Source organism: Morone saxatilis, unplaced genomic scaffold (genome assembly GCF_004916995.1).
Source record: "Morone saxatilis isolate NCDOM2014 unplaced genomic scaffold, NCSU_SB_2.0 Contig6, whole genome shotgun sequence".
NCBI classification, from domain to species: domain Eukaryota; kingdom Metazoa; phylum Chordata; class Actinopteri; family Moronidae; genus Morone; species Morone saxatilis.
This window is the reverse complement of record NW_023340206.1, coordinates 11,410,946-11,423,171: the sequence shown is the minus strand read 5'-3', so window position 1 is coordinate 11,423,171 and position 12,226 is coordinate 11,410,946. Positions and strand designations below refer to the sequence as shown.

At 40.4% G+C, this 12,226-nt stretch overlaps 1 protein-coding gene across 1 annotated transcript in view; it reads right to left on the bottom strand.

Annotated features, from left to right (window-relative positions):
* Positions 1-10,524, bottom strand: part of aox6 (aldehyde oxidase 6) — a 14,208-nt gene extending 3,684 nt beyond the window's left edge. Inside the window, exons 1-27 of the mRNA XM_035677656.1 lie at positions 10,393-10,524; positions 9,295-9,352; positions 9,064-9,160; positions 8,083-8,191; positions 7,538-7,664; positions 7,189-7,250; positions 6,796-6,873; positions 6,335-6,415; positions 6,065-6,209; positions 5,755-5,847; positions 5,493-5,644; positions 5,150-5,243; positions 4,910-5,019; positions 4,537-4,721; positions 3,964-4,126; positions 3,787-3,870; positions 3,497-3,666; positions 3,263-3,389; positions 2,877-2,999; positions 2,528-2,624; positions 2,176-2,300; positions 1,803-1,936; positions 1,573-1,660; positions 1,112-1,198; positions 829-1,020; positions 503-730; positions 153-248 (exon numbers count right to left, since the gene is read on the bottom strand). Coding sequence (XP_035533549.1) covers positions 153-248; positions 503-730; positions 829-1,020; positions 1,112-1,198; positions 1,573-1,660; positions 1,803-1,936; positions 2,176-2,300; positions 2,528-2,624; positions 2,877-2,999; positions 3,263-3,389; positions 3,497-3,666; positions 3,787-3,870; positions 3,964-4,126; positions 4,537-4,721; positions 4,910-5,019; positions 5,150-5,243; positions 5,493-5,644; positions 5,755-5,847; positions 6,065-6,209; positions 6,335-6,415; positions 6,796-6,873; positions 7,189-7,250; positions 7,538-7,664; positions 8,083-8,191; positions 9,064-9,160; positions 9,295-9,352; positions 10,393-10,422 — 3,135 coding nt within the window. The 5' untranslated portion in view covers positions 10,423-10,524. The remainder of the gene's footprint in view (positions 1-152; positions 249-502; positions 731-828; positions 1,021-1,111; positions 1,199-1,572; positions 1,661-1,802; positions 1,937-2,175; positions 2,301-2,527; positions 2,625-2,876; positions 3,000-3,262; positions 3,390-3,496; positions 3,667-3,786; positions 3,871-3,963; positions 4,127-4,536; positions 4,722-4,909; positions 5,020-5,149; positions 5,244-5,492; positions 5,645-5,754; positions 5,848-6,064; positions 6,210-6,334; positions 6,416-6,795; positions 6,874-7,188; positions 7,251-7,537; positions 7,665-8,082; positions 8,192-9,063; positions 9,161-9,294; positions 9,353-10,392) is intronic.
* Positions 10,525-12,226: the final 1,702 nt, after the last annotated feature.

Genomic DNA, 12,226 nt, shown 5'->3' with positions numbered 1-12,226 from the left:
AAATGTTTACATTACTAGCAGTCTGTGAATGTTTGAATGTTTCTAACCAACAGTGGGTAATAAATAGAGCTTTAATTCACAGATAAAGTAGGTTTAAGAGCCTGTGGTGTACCGTGGAGGCCAGTGGACACATGGCTGCTTCGTCACAGTACCTGTTGCATTTTAGTGTGGATTCCCTGACCCATCTCCGTCCCGCCATGAGTGACCAGAACAGAGCCGTCTTTATAGATGTGGACAAGAGCTGCAGCCTGTTACATAGATCAACAACACATAGTTACGTTTCTGTGGAAAATTACACTTTTTGTGACTTTACACTACATACATTAAATAAGCAGAATAACATTAACATCCTTACTATCTTAAAGTAGTCTTGTCTGAAAAGATTTCAAGCTGCATTTGTGCTATAATCCTTACAAACATGCATACTGATATATAAACCATGGTTGGTGGGGAAAATATTGCAACAACCACAATAACTTTATCAAAACAAGCTGAGAAAGACCTGATTTAAGAAGCTCTCTGCAAATGCAATTCCATATTTAATGGGGATGATCGACATCCCCCTCTTCTTCCAGCGGTTCTGCTGGTTGAACTGGTCGACAGCTCTGTGGCGGGCGCTGTAGTCAGCCTTGACCTTACATTCCTCCCAGCAGCGCAGCATGTTCTCTGGGCTGAACTCAAACTTGTAGGGGGTGACTGACGGCCCCTTGTACATGTTGATCTCACGAATCTGATGAAGAATTTCAAAACAGGAATTCGTTATACTGGAAAGATTTTTGTCATTTTTTAACAGCATCAAGCACACGGCACCACAAGACGGAGTATGACCTGGTCTGCAGGGCGTCCCAGCACCATGGCCACGTCATTCACCATGTTCTCCACGACCATGATGCTCTGGGGCACACCGAAGCCTCTGAAGGCGGTGTTGGAGGGCAGGTTGGTCCTGCAGGCGGCAGCACGGCCCTGCAGGTTGGGGACGTTGTAGGCGTTGTCAATGTGAAGCAGAATCTTTTCTACTACCTGCAAGAAGAAGAAAATCAATAATTGTCTTTTCCTTGTCAAAATGTCACCTAAAGAACACAACATAAATATAAAGTGTGCTTTTACCAACCAGAACAGATTCATCGACAGTGTTGCCAGCATTGATGTAGTACTCGATATCTGCAGCCATGATCCTTCCATCGTTCATGAAACCCACCTGAAACAAACAGCAAACAGCTATCACACAACACTTCACCGATCAATCAACACACTATTTGGATCATAACCTCATATAAAACTGCAGTTTTAAAAATGTGTTTCAAACCACTGAAAAAAATGTAAGGAAGTGGATAATTATTATTATGACGTATATATGTATATAAGAGTATTTCCTTCCCAGATTGTTACATTTGTAGGACTTTTATAGGTGTGGAGGTAACTTAAAGCATCTGTTATTCGTTTTATTGTATTTTAATGCCTTGAATAATATTGTAACCTGTCGGATTTATTGTGGGACCCCTTGGGAAGGTTGGATTAGGAGATTTATGTTGAGACCCTTGCAGAAATGAAAGCAGGAGTGTGCAGCTGTACTTTGTATTTTGCCAGGACGGGATGACGACCTCCTGTGATCAACATGTCCTCGCCTCTCTCCAGGACGCAGCGGACTGCACGATTGGTCCTGAGCAGAAAATTTAAAAACATTATAAGAAAGAAAAAAAAAAAACTTTCCAGCTTTTTTTTTTACTGTTAATGTTTTCTGTTTTCTCTGATAACTTTTCTTCCTTCTTAGTCTGATCATGTTTGTTGTTTTTGTGACTTACTTCCACGCAGCCACAGATGTAATACTGGCTAGTATCGCGGTTTTAGTGACCTTCCCGCCGAAAGCTCCACCCATCCTTTTGACGTGACAGGTGACTCTGTTGGACGGGATGTCCAACGTCTCCGCAATTGCATCCTGCAGTCAGGAAAATGAGACAAAGCAGACAACAACAATCCACCTTACCTCTGATCTCTCTTTCAGCTGTGGTAGTGATGCTAACTAAAAGCTACACATTAAAACAACACATGAATACAGTGTGAAATAGTACGCACCAGCCTCTCTTCATGAAAGAATTGTTCATAAATTACTGACTGACATTAAAATGGCACAATCTTATGAATATATTTAATGAGGGAATCAGAATATCTGTGTACCTGTGTTGATGTCGGCCACTGAGTGGAGACATAAACTTTAAACTCGGTCTCCTCACCAACAGGAACAACCAGCATGCTCTGGGTTTCCATGTAGAAATGCTCCTGGCCACCCATTCGAATCTCTCCTGAGGAAACAATTATAAACACAGTGACGTAAAAACAAATCCAAAGCCCGGTTCTGTTTTATGTGGGATGAGTCACAGCATAATAAGAGCTGCAGCGCAAAAGTCATCGCTTTTCCAACTCTTTTGTTGGAAAAAATAATGATATAAACACTTTCTTTTTTTCTAATTATTTAGAAAATGTAACCAACATGTTTTTGCACACGCATGTTCTAGTAACAGAAACAGACCTTCATAAAGCTGATCGACAGTTTCAAAGGCTTCAGTCACATTTCCTCTCCAGATCACCCTCCGAGGCTCAAAGAAAGAGGACTTCTCAATGGCTTCCTGTCACAGCGGGAAACATGATCAGGACCTGTGCTGTAAGCTTTTATTTGTAAGAAGTGTGTAGTGTTGAAGTGAGAGTGCATTTAAAGGGAAAATCCACACTGAAAACAGCCGAAAAATGTCACTTCTGCTGAACCTAAGCCTTGTTCAACTCACAGACCTTTATTTCACATTCAAAAGTATCCACAGATACTGAACAGGCTAAAACAGAAGCTAATGCGTACAAAATGATGCACAAAAAACTCCACAGACCTCTACGGTAAAAACCAGGTCAGGCAGGTCTTCATAGCTGATCTTCACAGCCGCAGCTCCTCGTTTGGCGTGTGCCCTCGTATCTGCGACCACCGCACATATCATCTGCCCGATGCACGACACCTGCAGACAAACCGCACGGGAGACAATTATAGAGAGAGATCTGAAACCAGACAATCACAGCAGCTTGTATTGGGGATGTAGTTTGAAGGATTTGGAATGAGCAGCAACAGAAATATAGTTTCTATATACTGAAATAAATATCTTTATATTATTCATATATATTTTCTATTTCTATTAACATTTTATGTAATATTTGTACATCTACATACACAAACATACACGCCATGAAAACAAAAACATAAAGAGGTGTGCACACACTCTACCTCGCTCTCAGCAAGCAGCTCCTCGTGATAACCAAACATTGTGCGGACTTTCTTCCCAGGGATATCTTTGGCCGTGATGACATCGACGACACCGGGAAGCCGCAGAGCCTCGGTCACATCCAGCCCTCTGGTTGGATGAAAGAAACGTTAAAACAAGACGTGCAGATTCACATTGGAAAGTGTGTCAGACATCGTTGGCTGCAAAAATCCATGAATTGTTTACGTTGTCCTTACGTGATTTTAGCATGCGCTCGAGAGCTGGTGACCAGAGCCAGGAAGAGTTCCCCGTCTGTCCTGGGGATGTCGTCACAGTACACCGCCTCGCCTGTGGCCTGGCTGATGGCAGAGCGATGCATGATGGGACGCCCCACTGGGTCCTGGACGCTCTGGTCGTTTGACACATGCTGCAGAAGAAGAAGAGGAAGCAGTACGTTTATTTACTGTAAGTGTGGGACAATAAAAGGAAAGGGTTTTTTTTTTTACAGTGGGTAATTCAATGCTTTAAATGAGGGATATTTTCTGACCTGGAACTCCTGCAGGCTGGGTTGGATCTCTCTGGGTAAAGGCTGGATCTGCATCTTCTCAGGAAGCACATCTGTAACCACATTCTGTAAACAGAAACTCTTCGTAAGTCTCAGGTACAAATATCTTCCAAAATACTAAGTTACATTGCATTGTCAGGCAAGAAACTGCAGTCCTACCATTTCTCTGAGCTTCTGCAGAACCTCCAGGTTGAATTTAAAGAGGAAGCTGAGAGTCAAAGAGCGACGAAACTCCACCTTTCCTCCGGGAGCTGAAGGAGGGAGGACCAACTCATCCAAGAGGACATCATAGGCTCGGCTGAGGGTCTCATCGTCCCAGGGTCTAAAGGAAACACAGGATTTTTTAGGGGCTTTACGGTCACTTCTGGTTTCTTTTATTTTCGGCTTTACTGAAAATTAACATGCTTAAGACTTAAGAGTACATCCTGATGAGGTTATTTGGAAGAAAGGATGGAGGGAAGGATAAGAGAAAAAGAAAGAAAATAGGAATAAAGGTAGGACAAACATAATAAATCCAAATGGAAAGGTCAGAGATGAGAGGAAAGAAACACATAAGAAAGAAAGGAGAGAAGCGAAGCAGTGCAGAACCTAGGAAGAGAAACCTTGAACTATCCCTTTACAGCAAGAAACAGAGGAAAGAAGGAAAAGGAAGAAAACACTGCTAATCCATCTAAAATATCAACTATTTATATACTAAATTAGCCCACAGTGTGAGATAAACATGACTCTGACCTTGTGACGAGAGCTGCGCAGGTTTTGGTGGCGCTAACGGTGGTTGGCCCCATTCCTCCGTAGTAAATACTGACATCTTGAACCACTCTGGATCCCTCGGAGAAAAACACTCTCATCGCGGTCGTCACTGTGGCGAAGGAGCTCTCCTTCCTCGGAGCCTGACGGAAAGCTCGAACAAACTCCCCCTGCAGGACGGACAACGATGTATCCGTAAAAGGCTTCACCCACGTAAACGTTTTACCATTTTATTAAAAGTGAAAAAATAACAAATAGCACGCAAGTATAAGGCTTAGAGTGCTGCGAGCTACTTTTCACCAGCGTGCAACCATACAACAATAAACTGTAAGGAGGAGCACTTTCAGATTATCTGTACCTTTCTGGAGAAGGGAACGAAGACAGAAACAACAATCTCCTCCGGCTTCAGGATGGTTTTTCCAAAGCTTACAAAGAAGTCTGGATTCAGAGGAACCTCTCGTCTTCCGCCTTGTTGATTAAGACATTACTGCTTGTTAATCAGGGGTGAAGAAAAGTAGACATGTCTGACAAGAATCTGCCCTTTTCCTACAGTCTCAACAGCAGCCGTCACAGAATTTCTCAAGTACTCTCTAATTACCGGTCGAAATGGCGCTCAGTTTGCAGTTCCCGGCAGCTAGAACAGGGTTCAGGTCTGAGTTTGGGTACGCACTCATGATGTTTCCCCCAAGAGACTAAATATGCAAAAGAAAGAATGAACACATATGATACAGATATATAAATTCACCTGATCTTACTTGTAGGATTTCATTTAAACCCATGTAAATCTATGGACTGTTATTTTAAAACTATTAAACTATTAAACAATAAAATGTCACAAAAAGTTAAATATAATCTATTATTATTTTCCAAAAGCAGTTGATGTGATTTATTTCACTTCTGATTGAATACAGATTAGTAAAGTTGGAGTAAAACCTTCTTACAGCGACGTTACGGATTTGCTGGCTCCCCAGGTTCCCCAGCTGTTGGATCAGAGCTCTGAACAGTTCGGTCTTCTCCTCCGGAAACTGAGGAACCAGCTTCTGCAAAAGCGACCGAACCTCGGAGAGACTGCAGCCTGCTCCCACCCAAACACCTGCAGAGAGGCCGGGACGTTAACCATCAAAGCTGCGAGATTGGAGGCAGAGTTATTGTCTGTGCAACAAAATCACATTAAAATATAAACGACAAAGGGAGGTTACCCACCCTGTGGTGTCTGGGTGACCTCAAACAGCTCCATAACTCTGGTTGGAGATATTATCAGAGGATGCAGGACGCCTTTGAACTTTATATCTGGACCTTCAACAGCAGAGAGAGCAGAGTTTGGTTAAACTGATCTTAATATGACAATTAAATATTAAAGAATATTTTAAAAAAACATGTTTCCTGTCATGTTTACCTTCCTACATCATCACTTATTAAGAACAGTTGCCAAATTTATTGTACTGGCTTGTTTCTCTGTCATACACTTCAAACTGAACTGCAAAAACTCTGTGAATGAACCTTTACTTCTCACCTATGTTGGTGTTTCCCATGACCAGTGGAGCTTTAGGGTTACTGGCCTTGAGCTGGACCAGCTCCTCCAGGGAAGCGGGAGACACCCAGCGCATCCTCTCCCCACAAAAAGTAAGTGTCTCTGGGTTCCCTGTGTCCGCCATCAGCTAGAGACAGAAGTGCCATCTTTATATTGCAATTAAAAGTAGTTTGTAGCATCAATAACTCATCAAAGAGCTCAAGAATTCAAATGAACCTGTGTGACTAAAAGTGAACTTCTTATCTGACTCACAATCAGTTCAGGAGGGAAGATCAGCTCCTGTGTCGGGTCCAGTGGCAGAAACTCTTCCTTGTCAAACAACTGTGGCTTTTCCTGGAGCACATAGTGAGAGGACGAAGAGGTGGAAAACAAGCAGTAAAATAGGGATTCACCACGGCATGATTATAGGAATGCTGTGTGAAGTGAAATAAAAGATAAAATCTCACCCAGCTTGAGGTTAAAATGTATGACGAAGCAGTGCCAGGTATTAATTACTATTAATTACATTGTACATGTTTGATGACAACAAAAAGTAAGAGAAGAAAGCTACAGGGCTCAGAGAGAACAGTGAAGATGGATAAGAGCAGAGGAAGAAATTAAGAAATGAACATAGAAAAGGACTAAAAAGCCAAGAAAGGTCTAAAAAAAATTAATTAAAAAAAACTAAAAACAATAAAGGAGACAAGAAAAAAGGGGAATTCCTGTAAACTCACATGCTCTGGTTCATCAGTACTTCCCTCTCCATTGAGACAGCAGTTTCCAGCTCCATTGGCTTGGCAACAGTTGGCTTCCTGTTTGGATTTATATCGATGTCACACTGCATGCAGCAATTACACTCATTCGCACATCGTCACACATTTTCCTATCGCTGACTTTATGTATTTATCATCGGATCGGGAGGATTTGGCACTGATAAAGCCTTTCTGCTGCTACTTGTTTTAGTTTTCCCTGTTTCTGCTCTGCTATCAGATCTGAAATTGACTTACTGTGACAGCAACCAGTCCTACAAACAGATTCATTTATACTCAGCTGTAAAACTGTGATATCTCACTTCATCATCATCAGTCTGATTGATATAACCGATATTGCAGAGCTGAGCTTTGTACCTCACAGAAAGTCCTGCAGCCGTCAACGATTGGTCGATATCCAGTACACCGACACAGATTACCTGAAAAACAACAGCACACAGTGAGGAGAGCGCTGGGTACATATCACATTTGTGTGTATTCCTATGTGTAAGGACAATGAGTCATGCTTAAAAAAGCACTGAGTGTGCTCTTGTGCATGTGAAAAATAAATTCATGTAAGAATAATAATTATAAAATAACTTTTAGAGGTGACAGAAGGTCAGAAAGTGGACACTTTTCACGTCTACTACACCTTAAACATCTCCTATTTCTTGTTGTAACATTCTTTTAAACATTACAGTGGATGAAAATTATGATGCAAACAAACCATCCAGAGCCTGAGTGATGTCCTCCATGGTGGGCTGGGGCTTGTTCCTCAGCAGAGTGTACATGGACATCACCATCCCCGGAGTGCAGAAGCCACACTGGGAGCCGTGAGCCTTCGCTATCCGCTCCTACAAACACAGCATTCACAGTTTAGAGTCCCCTGAAAACTGCTCTGGAAACAGTGTTTTTGCATTAAGGTTGGGGGCTGTACATCTGAAGGTGTGTAAAGGCAACTTCCTGCTGATTATTCCAATTAGCTTAAGGATAAAGGTTCTCTTTCGATGCGTCCACGATCACGTTTTATTGGATGGATCGGCTACATGTACACAGCTCGGTGCGGGGTGTGTCAGATAACATAATATTTATACTTTATAGGGAGAGAAACCTTTGTTATTTTGATGGGAAAATATGTCAAATTAAATACATACATCTGGCAAATAATGACAAATAGTAAATGAGAAACGTACTAATATTAAAATTCCTTTTATGTTTTTTTTTTTTTTAAACTTGTAACAGCTGAGACGTGTAAGGCGTCCCAGCACTGACCTGCACAGGGTGGATCCTGGTCTTGGTGCTGCCGATGCCCTCCACCGTGGTGACGGCGGCTCCGTGAAGCTGGCAGAGCGGCAGGAGGCAGGCGTTGGCTGAGTAATGTCTGACGGTGTGGTGAAGGTAAGCTCATGGATCCGACCACATTTCATATTACACGAGCAGCACTGGAACTACAGCTGCTAAAACCTCTTACTGTTACTAGTGATGCTACGAGGGATGTGGTGTTGGGCTGGTGCCAGGAAAGGAAATTACCATCAGCCACCACAGAGATCCTTTTGATTCTTAGCTGTGGATGTCTAAACCACTTTGGCTGATAACCAAGGTCACATTCAGACTCTCTCTTGTTCTCTAAAAAAATCTAATTTAGTTCATAAAATAGCAACAGTGTTTGGTATTCTGGAAAGTAACCAACCATGTTCATGGCTGAACAAATGGATTTTCCGGTGGATGTTGCACCCAGTTGTAACAAATACCCACACTGGTGCCAATCTGCTGCCTGACTGCTGCGTCTCAGTGAGGAAGGAAAAGAAAAGACTAGATAGACACATAGATATGGCCCAGTTTGACTGCAGCTTTAATCTGAATCACTAGTATTATAAACTCCGATCGAAATGAAGATTTTATTGCCAGTCAGGGTGCAAAGTTACCACCTGTAAGTGCCAAATGTGGGGAAATTTTGGTTTTGGCTGGTGGCTGTTGCTATAATTTGGAAGCACAGCGCAGGGCGAGGTTTACATCCCCCATCCACGTCTGTCTGTGTTTTTTGCCATAAGAAACATCCATGTTACATGTTTTCAGAGATGTGCAGACACATTCCCGGTGTTGAGCCACCAAAAAGGAAACAGAAGACAAAGAGAAAAGTGACGAGAGGTGGAGGACCCAAGAGTGTAGCTAAAGTAAATAAAAATAAACACTTTATTTGTTACGAGGTGTTTTGTGGAGCGGCAGGGTCGTGTGGTTTCTCTTAAAGGATACATGATGGTTTTGGTGGCGGGTTGGTAGCGCGACACCATGACCGTGCACGCCCCACAGCCTCCGCCGCCACAGCCAGACTTGGTTCCAGTTAACCTCACTGAAGTCACAGTCAAGGACATAAGCAGTTTTGGGCGTTGAAGCCTGTAGGTGGCGCTCACATCGACATTCAATCAGTTTAAAATGATAAAAACATATTTGTGAAGGCGAATTTGAAGTTGATCTGAAGGATACGCTTCTCTCTGAGGAAGGACAACAGCGTGGTTTCAGGGTCTGCATGGTCCTCTCGTACCTGTTTTCACACAAAGAGACAAACATATTCATGACTTTACCCAACTTCTGTCGCGCTAGTACTCTCGTGCGTTAAATAATTTTAATTATTTCCAGGCTTGCTCAGTTGTGGAAAGTAATAAAGTACAAAACAAATCCCCACATGATTTGATTAGGAGAGATATTTTGTTTACCATCATATGCGGCCTGGAAACATCCTCACATTGAGAATCGTTTTATTTCAGTTCCCATGTCTTTTTATTCATCACATTATTCTGAGCAATCTTCTACCAAAAATACTAATATTATTATAATTTAATTTCACGTTTTTATGAACTCACTTAAATATGTCTATCGAGGTTTGCGTGATTTTCAGTGCTATCTCTGTACTACCATTTAAACTTGTGTATAACTGCTTCATTTCTTTCTCTGGAAACATATTATGTGTCATAACAAATTAAAAATGGTATAAATTTGGTCACATACTGTATTTTATCAGCTGGTGGACAGTGTTTGGTTCTAAAGCTCTTATTTGATTAAGACCACCACTGGTGATATTCCTATAAATATATTATATATATCATATATTAAAACTATAAATCAGTAGAGGGAGACTCCACATTCACATGCCACAGCTTTGTGGGATTTTGAGTAAATTACACAGTGATTATAAAGTGATAATCTTGTGACAGGCCCATTGGCAAAACGCTGCACAATTATACAACCTGAATGCATGTAAAGATGTGTAAAAACGGTGCTATTATACAGTGAAAGAGTCAGTGTATGTGGTGTAGTGCTGAAGTCACAATCTTAATTTCCTGGTTAGGCAATAATGCACACACACATCTGGCCCAGTATCACCAGTAAATTCAACCCCCAGTTAAACTGTCTGACTGGTTGTCCTCACCCTTGACACCGTTTTAAGGGTTATATTTATTTAAGACGTTTTGTAAACACACATTTGCAGCTCCCCCCCCAAAAATAAAACACTTAGCAGCTGACAGCTAACCCTCGCTACAACACGACAACCCGTTTAAGACTTCATTAAAACGTTAAACGTACCTTTTTCCCGTTGATAAAGAAGCACAACATGTCGTTTTCTTTCCCTGCAGAGTTTGAAGTCCAAAAAGACTTTTCCCAACACGAAAGGTCAAGTCAGTTTGACTCCACAGGACTTCCACTTGCCTGGACTTTCAAAATAAAAGCTTGAAAAACGTTGCCAACAACAGACTGAACTTTCCAGCATAAGAGTCCAGAAGTATGCAGAAGTACATTCATTTACTTACTTACTTTCTTTTTTTAGTAAATAAATATGTTTTGTTTATCCCTCTAGTTGATTTTATTTGTTTTTTGATTTTGTATTGTCTTATTAATCTATTTTATCTAGCTTCAAGTATAGCTTTTATTCAGTGCTGTTTATTATCATACCTGTTAAATCAGTTTAATTGCATTTTTATTGACATTTTTATCTTTGTGTTGTATTTAAACATTTATTTTTAATTCTTTCTATTATGGCCCATGCTCATTTTGTCTTATCGACCTATGGAGCACTTTGAACTGCACTAACCTGCATGAAAGGTGCTACAGAGATGAAGTCTGACTGAGCGATTAGTGATATTCATGTATTGATTGACGATTGTAAATAAGTTGTAAATTGCTAAATTACATATTTTTGGGGTTTGAATACACAGTTAACACGTGTATAACATCATCACTGTCAGATATACATCTAAGCACACTGTTTACTACACTTTACATGCACATATACTGTTTGTAATCACCTACCTTATGTATATAAAGAAGCCTTCTATATTAATCTTTCTGGGGAGATTTGTACAGATTTTGTATTTACTGTTAAAAGTAAAAACATGATGCTTTTATTTAAAATGCAACATCAGCTGATTTCCTGTCCCACACTGCTGCCTCTATCGGACTTGATAAAGCTCATTTGCTTGTGCAGAACTAAAGACCACCCATCTTTCACCTTAAGTGACTTGTGAAACTTAAACATAATCTTCATTTTAAAGGAGGTTTCAGGGACTAAGAGGGCTGAATCATAACTGAAGGATGTCAGTATTGTTCAGGGCCAAAAGTGGAAGTAACTAATTCAATTGGCTGCAATTCTACTTGACTTTTGTGTGTTAAAATGAAATAAATAATAAAAAATAACAATGCAGACTGTTATATAACAAGACACATTTTATAATAAATAACCAGAACTCTGTGTCAGCTCTACTGAGTTCAGTCTGTTTTATTGACAAAACAGCCACATAATCGAACACAATATTTGAATATTTATTAGTTATATTGGTGAATCTCCACGTATAAGACAGATAAACACACATCATGCACACAGTATCAGCCAACAAGTATTGCATTTATGTAAGAATATAAAATTAGATTGGGATTATTGCTTCAAAATATAGAAATTATTATTTTAAAGCCATTTATGCTTTTAAAAAGAAAAGTGTTAAAGCATTCAGCCACGAATCAACAGGACTCAACTACCTTGAAATATGTATTTATGTTTTTTGTTTACAGTTGATAATGATCAAATCACCCTGAAAATAAAAGACTTATTTCTTCACATTAATCATAACTAGTAGACCTGTTCTGTCCATGTACAGTCAATGTGATGCATTTGTTATAAGGCCAGTTTTTTTTATAACAAATGCATTATAAAAACAACAGAGCTGTCAGACAGAGACTGCAGGATATGAGTCGTACCACAAGAGGGAGCCAAAGGAAAGGACTGCACCAGAAAAACCAAACACTTTTTTAATCATAACTAATTATATTTGATGTTTTTTGCATGAATAATCTAAATCTGCAACTGGAAGTAGAAACAACTCAAGTAGTACTTTTACTTGTAATGGAGTATTTTTATGTTGTGGTA